Source organism: Gobio gobio, assembly GCF_949357685.1.
Source record: "Gobio gobio genome assembly, chromosome: 24".
Classification (NCBI taxonomy): domain Eukaryota; kingdom Metazoa; phylum Chordata; class Actinopteri; order Cypriniformes; family Gobionidae; genus Gobio; species Gobio gobio.
In genome coordinates this window covers 26,098,950-26,109,408 of record NC_137120.1, presented here as the reverse complement: position 1 = coordinate 26,109,408, position 10,459 = coordinate 26,098,950, and the positions used below count along the sequence as shown (strand labels likewise).

The 10,459-nt window shown below is 41.7% G+C and overlaps 1 protein-coding gene across 1 annotated transcript; it reads left to right on the top strand.

The window, feature by feature from the left end:
• Positions 1 to 7,034: 7,034 nt before the first annotated feature.
• LOC307120170 (piggyBac transposable element-derived protein 4-like) lies at positions 7,035 to 9,627 on the top strand (the record flags this gene model as incomplete). Its single annotated transcript, XM_079807057.1, has 2 exons — positions 7,035 to 8,442; positions 9,308 to 9,627. The coding sequence occupies 2 exons, from the start codon at positions 7,035 to 7,037 to the stop codon at positions 9,625 to 9,627; spliced, it is 1,728 nt and encodes a 575-aa protein (XP_079663183.1).
• Positions 9,628 to 10,459: the final 832 nt, after the last annotated feature.

The following is a 10,459-nucleotide window of genomic DNA, read 5'->3' as shown; positions in this document are numbered from 1 at the left end:
GGTGGTAACTGGGTCCATGGTGGAATCAACTAGTTCTGTGGCAGTCGCAGATTCAGGAGGCTGCTCGAAGATCACCACTGCTGGGCAAACACTCTCTTAACAGACAAGGATATACTCCCTCATCCCTAGCAACTCTACAAAACTATCCCAATTTACACCAAACCAGTTGATCAACTTGAGACTGGCATCATCCAAAAGAGTTAGATTAGCTAACTTGCATAAGTGTAACAGCATAATCCCATAAGGAAAGATTTTTGTGGCCAAGCTTGATAAATACAGCTAGATCCATAATCTTTTGTAGGTCCTATATTCTGTTAAGCAAAGGAGAGGAGAGTTAGATCTTAAAGCAACCAAACATATTATTATTAAACAATCCAGCAGAAAACGCAACAGCTTTGGTAAGCACTCGAAAAAAGGTGGACTGAGCACTAAACAAGACACAGCTAGGTTAACATGATCAACAAGTAACCATAAAAACAAACTAGGGGGCCATTTACAAGACACTGTTTTCAACTAAAAACATAAAACTTTGTATGCGTTTTGGCCATTCATTTACACGACAACAGTGTTTTGGGGGCCTGAAAATGCAAACTTTTGAAAAAGGTGGTTCAATGTGCCTTTCAAAAGGGAACTTGCACTGCGTCCTCTAGACTAGAGCAGTGGTTCTCAACCCTGTCCTGGGAACCCCCCACCAGTGCACATTTTGCAGTGGTTTCCCTCATCAGACACACCTGATCCAACTCATCAGCTCATTAGTAGAGACAGCAAGACCTGAAGTGAGTGTGTCTGATGAGGGAGACATACAAAATTTGCACTGTTGTTGGGCCTCCAGGAACGTGGTTCCTCCAGGAACCCTGTCCTGGGGACCCCCCACCACTGCAAATTTTGTATTGCTGCGTCCCAATTCGCCTACTTATACTACGACCTAAAAGTATGTAATCTTTTTGTGAAGAAAAAGTACATACTTTTGAGTGTGTACCAGAAGAATATACAAGCTTTGGGACACACTACTTCGTCATCTTTAACGGACTCAGTCACTTAGTTACGTGCATCCCGTCACTGTTTAAACTGCCCGGTCAATCATCGTCACAGTTCAAATCCTCCACATTCAGTTTAATTTCCAACCGCATCGGAAAGAAATGTAGTAGCACGTTGATCTGCCATTCGTGGGTCTTTGAAGCAGAGACTCCCCTCATGTGTTTGCAGTTTAAATATAATGATGCATTTAAAAGTTAATGGCCAAACGTATCATTACAAAAGTTCTCAATGCTGCTGCATGAGAATGAGAATGAGAATGGCCCTTACTGGCCGAGCCGGATTTGGTTCTCGAACCTTGTAGCGCTGCTCGATGGCTCACCCTGGAAGATTCCGATCAGGAGTGATCTTCTATCTCAGGCGAAGGGCTCAATATTTCACCCCCGCCAAGAAATGTGGAACCTGTGGGTTTGACCTCTGAGGGGGCCAAGCTCATAGAGTCTGGTCTCTCTACCGAGGTAGTGGAGACAATTCTTAGGTCCAGAGCTCCATCCACGAGGAAAATATATGCCCTGAAGTGGAGATTGTTCACTTCTTGGTGTCAAGAATGACATTTAGATCCAGTCAACTGCCCTGTTGGTTCAGTGCTAGATTTTCTACAAGATCGGTTCTCTTCTGGGTTGTCCCCTTCTACACTAAATGTGTATATGTCAGCTATTTCAGCTTACCATGTCCAAGTGGATGGTATCACTGTGGGGAGAAACCCGTTAATTACTTGTTTCCTGCGTGGCACCAGGAGGCTGAGGCCTGCTGTGCGCACTAGAGTTCCTGCTTGGGATTTGGCTATAGTGTTGGAAGTATAGTGTTATCTGCGGCTCCTTTCGAGCCACTTGACATCATCTCAGAAAAGTTTCTGACTCTAAAAACCGCCTTCCTTCTCGCCATCTCTTCTATTAAGAGAGTAGGAGACCTTCAGGCCTTATCTATATCCCCCACGTGCTTGGAGTTTGCATCAGGGATGGTTAAAGCTTTCCTTTACCCTATATTAGGGTATGTTCCGAAGGTGCTAGCCAATGTTCCACGACCTATAGTGCTGCAGGCTCTCTGTCCTACTCCATTTGTTTATCTGGACCAGGAAAAATTTAACCTTGTGTGTCCTGTGTGAGCACTGGATGCTTATGTCCACAGAGCTGCCCTGTGGAGAAAAGCGGATCAATTATTTGTTTGTTTTGGGCCGCATAACAGGGGTCTCCCTGACTCCAAACATACAATGAGCAAGTAGATAGTTGAGGCTATTTCACTGGCTTATGAGTCTTCTGGCCAGCAGTGCCCTTTAGCTGTCAAAGCTCCCTCTACTAGGAGTATGGTGTCGGGGGTTTCCCTCAAAGAAGTCCGCGATGCGGCCGGTTGGTCCTCGCCTCTTACTTTTGTAAGATACTATGATCTTGACCTGGAATGTGCTCCAGTTTCCTCAGTGCTTCTGTCCTGAATGTGCCACAGTTTCACATGACAGACATTTTGGTATTATGGCGTTTTGGTATTTTGTTCCCAAAGCTGTCCCTAGTGAACGCAGTGTGAAGTTCCCTCGAAAGGGAACGTCTCAGGTTATGACTATAACCATAGTTCCCTGAGAATTGAATGAAACATTGGCTGAGTTGACATACATGCATCAGACGCTATCACGCTGGGGGCGTTCCCAAAGCTGTCCCTAGTGGACGCAGTGTTTCTTTGAATTTGTAGACATTTAATGACACATTTGTATAAAAAAAAGGTTGTAGTTAAAATTTTCCCATTGGGTTGAATGAAACTCTCCATAAAATAAACTAAACAAGCTGGAAGGAGGAGATGGAATTTGAAATTCCCAGTGAAAGAATGTACGAGTTATTAAAATTTGTCAGGATGTTCTACCTGAGGGAAAGATCAAGCTTAAATATGTGATTGATACTGCACATTGCTTAGGATCAAAGATGTACACTGACAAGCAGAGGCCTGTATTTCTTTAATTCACCAGCAGAGTGCACCATGAGACAGTTTGGAAAGCTGCAGATGCAACTCATACCTGCTAGCCTGACGTTGTCATACTCAATTCTAGTCAGAATATGAGTCTGATACTGCTCCGTTGGGCTGTGATTATGGGGCGTGTTTCAACCGAACCAGGAAAGACCTCAATTGGATAGACCTACAACCAATCAGAGCAACGGAGCGACGCATAACGTTAGTTGTCAAATGTCAACAGAACTCAACTGCACTGTGTTGCCAGTCCGCGGGTTGAAGCGACCCCAATTATGTGATATACAGACCCAGGAATGCAATTTGTAGCTGCCAGCCCTGCCAAAATAACACATATTTTACCCCCCAAATGCCTTTTTTCCTGGGGAACCCCCCCTGGAAAGCTATTGGGCTTGTTTTTGGCTAGTTTTGAGGAACGTTAGAAATTGGGCAGGTTTTGTTGTAAAAACTTGGCAACCCTGTACCTGCACGCGCGCTGGAATAAGTAGCCTAACGTTAGAAGAAAAATATGAGTGTAAACTATCTTTGCCGGTGTTGTAAAAAAAAAGGATACACAGAGTTTACTTACCAACACGATCATCATTTCTGAGAGAAATAGTAAAGGTGAATGCATATACGAACAAGTTCTCCGTTTAGGATTAGAACAAACTCAACCCAAGCGCCTTTGATGACGTGGATGATTACGTTCATGTTTATCATCTGTCCATCATCGTCTAAAGCCCGCCCTGACAATTTCATTGGTCCGAACAGTTTCTGTTCGGGCATTATTACTTCTCTACCGATCAAGTCCAGACCGAACTGCTCGAGTAAAAATTTTGTGGGCGGGGCTAAGTTCGGCTGGCATCCAGGCTACATACCTGCATGATAAGCCACACTTTGCTGAATACTTCTGTGAATAAGACAGGATGGGAGAAGAGAAAAAAGCCGTGGACCACAGTTAAAACTGCGAGAAAAAACAAAAAACAAAATAAATAAATAAATAAAACTGCGAGAGATGCAGAAAAGAAGGCTTACTATGTCAGAGCCTATGCATTTGTTGAGGGCAGGGATGGGCAGTATTTCAGATAAATGTCATTTTTATTTACGGAGCCCCCAAAGATATTTGCGTTCTCTCTTACATTTTCAATTATATAAACTAACTTCACAACTTTCACTTGCACTGATATAGCAATATATGTTTTGTTGTTGTTGTTGTTTTTGTGTAAATGCATTTGTGTACTTCATATTCTTCAATCTTGAAATTTCATCAGAAGAGAGAAAATCTTGCAGACTCTTTTGTAAGAAGTGAATCGCAGTTTCTCTATGTTTCAAGGCATGTGATTGGCTGTTTGCTACTGATGTCAAACTTTCATGTGCACACACTCCATGATCTCAGGATCAAAGACAGAGAAAAGTTGATGATCATGTTACCAACAAAGTTTGACTTAATTGGTTTGGTTTTGTCAACTTGAAACTAATCCATAAGCCATAATAGTTTGTCCAACTCCCCTTGGTGTCCTCTACATAGGACATATCATAAAATATTAATAAATGTTATATATATATATATATATATATATATATATATATATATATATATATATATATATATATAAATATTTCTATCAATAAATGAATACCTTGCATTTAGATCCGTCTTCTCCTGTTTTTTCTGAACATATAAAAAAGTCGAAATTGATATTAAATGTCATAATTGTGAAATAATAAACTAAATGATGAGAATAAAGGACCAAAAGTTACAAATTCTAGCTTTCATAACTATTTATATTTTGTACTCTTTATGATTTTTACTTTTAAGTTTTAATTATTAGTGTGACTAGTGAGTATAAAGTGTACTTTAAGTCTTTCCACGTTGTAAGATTAAAATGTACATTTAGTTTTTACAGTTCCCTTTCGAGGTAACTCGCACTGCGTCAGAACGACGAATTTGGGGATGCTCCCTAAGCAACAGCGTATCTGAAGTCTGAATGAAACTATTCCAATCCTGATTGGTGTTGCGTCATGACGTAGCTCTCTGTCATACTGTCTGTCTATTTATTGTTTGTCTGTCAAAAGAGAAATCAAAGTGTGTGAGAATGGCGACTCAGAAAGAGTTTAAGCAGTGTGTGCATCCGTGTCCCCGTTTCATGTCAGGCTCGGACACACACTCGTTTTGTGTGGCGTGCCCGAGTGTTCAGCATGCTAGAGAGCTGACACTCAGGCTGCTTCGCTCTCAGTGTTCGATGAGGCCGGCCAGCCCTGTGAGCCCCGTGGTTCTGGACCCGCGGTCGCTGAGGTGGCTCGGCATCGCAGATCATGGGGCTCACAAATGGATGTGTCAGCGAGGTTTGGGACTGCCGAGGCACTTTCCCACTCCTCGTCTGACAATTCAGATATTCTCCCTCCCCGTGTGGAAGCTCACGCTGTGGCTCTTTCCCCGGGGTGGAGAATCCGATGTTCACGGTCTCTGGTTCCGAGGAACTGGATGAGTTTGACATTGAGGCGGGTGGTGAAGCACTAAGTGTGTCGTCACTTCATCCACCCGCTCAAGAAGAGCTGATAGAGGTATTGACCCGTGTGGTGGCCAAATTAAATATCGAGTGGCCACAAGAAACGCAGGAAATCCAGCCACCCAGTAGGCTGGATGATCGCTTTCTTACTCGCCGGGTTCAATCACCTCGCCGGGGCTTGCCATTCTTCCCTGATTTGCATAATGAGTTGTGCAAGTCTTGGAAGAAGCCTTATTCAGCGTGTGTTTCCAATCCCCCAGTGTTGGATTATGCCAACGTGCTGGGGGCACGCGAGGCTGGCTATGGGACGATGCCTCGGGTGGAGGAAGCTCTCGCGAGCTATCTTTCGCCCGATTCGGCGTCATCCCTTAACCCTTTGACACGTACGATCAGACCCGTGTGATCAAGCTTGGCTGGTCCCTGGAGCGTACGATCACACTGGTGTGATTAGAACGCTCATGATCAACTGCCAAATTCAAAATTTCAAATCTGCTTTAGCGCGCTGACTGGCGCTGAGCCAAAGACTGAGTGAGTGAGAGACTGACTGCGCTTGGTGTCTTTTAATGTTTATTTTAGGTTCCATACACTTCAAATTACATTACACAACCACAAAATATCAGCAAAAACTAAATATAGTTTGTAATTGCATACTACTATATATATAACAGCAAGATATCAGTGTTGTAAACATATAATGGCCCGTGATAACATTACCGATCAAATAACACAATCATTTTCTACCCTTTGACGTGTGCGATCAGTCTAGGCTGTTCCCTCACGTAATGTCACATATATCAGGAGAAGTGGGTGATCTTGTGTGTAAATCCAGCAGGCTTCGGCTCCCTGGTACTGTTGTAAACACATAATCGCGGCACGAGCGCTCATAAGTCATGACGTTAGCTCGCTATAACATTACAGATCAAACAACACGATCATTTTCTACCCTTTGACGTGTACGATCAGTCTAGGCTGTTCCCTCACGTAATGTCACATATATCAGGAGAAGTGGGTGATCTTGTGTGTAAATCCAGCAGGCTTCGGCTCCCTGGTACTGTTGTAAACACATAATCGCGGCACGAGCGCTCATAAGTCATGACGTTAGCTCGCTATAACATTACAGATCAAACAACACGATCATTTTCTACCCTTTGACGTCTACGATCAGTCTAGGCTGTTCCCTCACGTAATGTCACATATATCAGGAGAAGTGGGTGATCTTGTGTGTAAATCCAGCAGGCTTCGGCTCCCTGGTACTGTTGTAAACACATAATGGCGGCGCCCCGCCCACAGCTCGTGATAACTTACCGATCAACTAACATATATATTTTTAATAAGTATATAAACCATAAGGAGTTCACTTGCATGCATTTAATTTAGTTAAAAAGTTTGAAAATATTTTGTATAAAAATAATAAAACATTTGAACAGTCATGCATTGCAAGCATTTTTTCCCGCTGACAAGTTGTCACTGTTGACGTCACTGTTACCTCACACTCGCGTTGGTACCAGCTTCAGACACAATTTTAATACAATTTACCAGATTCTAACTACTTCAGAGAAAATGGCAGAAAATGTATTTAAAAGAAGACAACTGACAAGTGAGGAAATAGAGGAGATTTTTTTTAATTCTGATGAGGAGAATTTTGACAGTGAGGCAGAGAGTGACAGTGATGAAGACCTTCCCCCGAACCTTGAAGCTCTTGATAACACTGAGGGTGAAGATGAGACTTCTTCCACAACGCCAGGACATATTTTACCTTCAGCAGCTGAGGTAAACTCGTCATCCTGGAAGGTAACCAACCTTTTTAATCCTCCTGGCCCAGGCATTTTTGACGACCAACAGTGTGGTGTGCAAAATCCACCAGAATCCCCCAGTGAGGTCAATTGTTTTAAATTGTTCTTCACTGAAGAAGTTGTCGAAGAAATTGTGGAGGAAACAAACCGCTATGCCTCTGACTTGAAAGAAAAAGAAGTGAGGGGAAAAATGGATAAATGGGTTCCAACAAATATCCCTGAAATGTACACATTTTTAGTGGCAGTTCTCCTAATGGGGGTGATCAAAAAGCCATCTCTTCGGGATTACTGGAGCACAGACCCCATGCTCTTGACACCATTTTTCGGGTCTTTGTTTTCACAGGACCGCTTCCTTCTGCTCCTCCGCTGTCTTCACTTTGCGAACAATGCAACAGCAGTTCTCAATGACCCACTGAAAAAAATCAGAAATATTTTTACTACTCTCACCTCCTCCTTTCGTCGCATTTTTGTGCCATACAGGGATCTGTGTGTTGATGAATCTCTGATGAAGTGGAAAGGCAGGCTAGCATTTCGTCAGTACATTCCATCTAAACGGCACAGATTTGGGGTCAAGTTTTTTGTTTTGTGTGATGTGCTCACTGGCTATGTGCAGGACATGATCATTTACTCCGGATCTACCAGTGACATACAGCACTACCAAGGACTTGGGATTTCTGGGTCTGTTGTAATGACACTACTGGCACCTTACCTCAGAAAGGGTCGTATCCTTTACGTGGATAACTGGTACAGTAGTCCCACACTTTTCCAGCACCTCTTGTCTCTTGACACTGGAGCTTGTGGGACGGTGCGTGCAAACCGGAAAGGGATGCCAACATTCCCCTGCAAGATGACAAAGGGTGAGGTGGAATGTAAGGAAAATGGATCGCAGTTGGCAGTCAAATGGCATGATAAAAGAGATGTACATGTCCTTACCACAGTCCACCCAACTGGTATGGCAGCCACAGGGAAGCTGGATCACATCACTGGGCAAGCAAAGATGAAGCCAGTCTGTGTGCTGGAGTACAATAAAAAGATGGGGGCAGTTGACAAAGCAGACATGATGACTGGTTTTCTTGAGTGCACCAGAAAGTCTACCAAGTGGTACAAGAAGGTCTTCTTTCACCTACTAGACACGGTTTTACTCAACAGCCACATCGTCTACAGGCAAATAACTGGTAAGATATTTCTATAAATCAAATAATATAAACAAGATAAAAAGTGATTACATTTTCAATTAATGTAAACATAAGTGTTATAAAGGGTATGCATGGATGATTTGGTATGCACCTCTGTTTTGAAGTCACGGTTCGGTACAGCAGGGGAGAGAAAACTACATTTAAAATAGCTTCTTTTTTAATCAAACAGTGGTTTACTGAACAAATTGTGTCAGTCCTTAAATTAATTCAATTATAACTAAAAGATTTTTTAAAAATTCTCTTCCAATGCAATTTTTATTATTTGCTAATAAGTTATACCACACTCAGATAGGCATACATTATGCATGTTACTGGCCATTGTTTTAATCTACTCGCATCAAATTCAAAATACATTTTTATGGCCGTACAAGATATTATTCAGCACCGTGATGAACATCGCAATGCCGGGTTTGCCTACGCTGTCGTCACGTTGTTCTCACGTCTGGATGAAGATGAGGAGCAGAGACTGCACAGCGAGTTGTGTTGACAGTGTTTAGTGATTTGGAGAAGAGAAAACTTCAGAAAAATGTCACGGAGTTCATTCATGGTTAAATTGTGTGAACAACGCACAGCATCCGTATACATCCACGCACATGCACACTTTGGTCAGAGCGGCAATATTGCGATTAAGGTGTTTACTTGCCTTTTCAATGCGATTAAAATTGGCGGACGTGTGTTCATGTGATTATGAGCTTAATCACATTTTAATCGAATTCACTCCAGCTGACAGTGATGTCACATGCATACCCTCTATTAACAAATTTACAATAATAAACAGACCACACTGTCACATACAATTCTATTCTCTTCCTTACGCCCTATTGATGTGTTCTACTGTGAGTAGGAAAGGAAATCACCTCCCTGCAGTTCAGGACTAACCTGATGAGAGGGCTGCTGGAGGAGTACAGCACACCGCGGTGTCCAGCCAAAGGAGGGCGACCTGCATTAGACACTCCTCTGCGCCTTACAGCCAGGCATTTTCTCTCTGAAGTCCCTCAGACCACTTCCCAGGGCAGCAGGACCAGGCGGCACTGCAAGGTCTGCCTCTCCAGCACACGGAAGAGCAAGCAGAGGCGTCTCACCAAGCACATGTGTGTGCCGTGCAACACTCCCTTGTGTGCGGTCCCTTGCTTTGAGGAGTACCACACACTGAAGAAATATTAAATGTGTATAAAGTCAGAGTTTATTTATTTATTTACGTTTATTAATTGTAATTATATTTGTAATTTATTTAGTATAAACATATGTATATAGTTTGTTTTAAAGATTTTTTTTTACCAGAGTATATTTATTGTTTTGTTTATAATACTATTTTGATTGTTGTTCATTGTAATCATATTTATAATTTTTGTAATTTTATTAGAAAGTGTGTATATATGTATAATAGTTTAAACAAAAAACATTTAGCTTAAATTGAAGATTTAATAAAACATGAATGAAATGTGTAAATTTTGCAATTTCTTTTTAACAAATGACATGCGTTTGAATTATACTAAACTTATACAACACATTTCTCACTAGTAAAGCAGAGAAAAGGTATGGTATTTGACATCATGTAAACTATATATATATGCAAGCTAATAGTGAGGCGTGACCATATAGCTTTTCTCTGCTTTGCTAGTGAGATATAAAACTCAGTAACAATATTAACACTAAAACATAAATAATATATAATTTATTCATGTTACGTATCAAGTCAACTGAACCCTAATAACTTTACCGAATGCACGGAGCATATTTGCAATGTGCAAAACGACAAACATGACATTTGAACGTCCACATTATTGAGTACTGTTCGTTTTACAAGAGAATTTTTAAAACATCTTTATTCATATTTATTGCATGCTTGTAAATAATTATATGTGCTCCAAAATAGGAAATGAAAACTAAAATATACTCACCAATTGTCACGCGGATGTTGTGAGGGAGATGCAAAATGCCGTGTGCAAGCGAAATTCAAAGCAGTGGGAAAAAATAGCAACATAAACATGTCAAC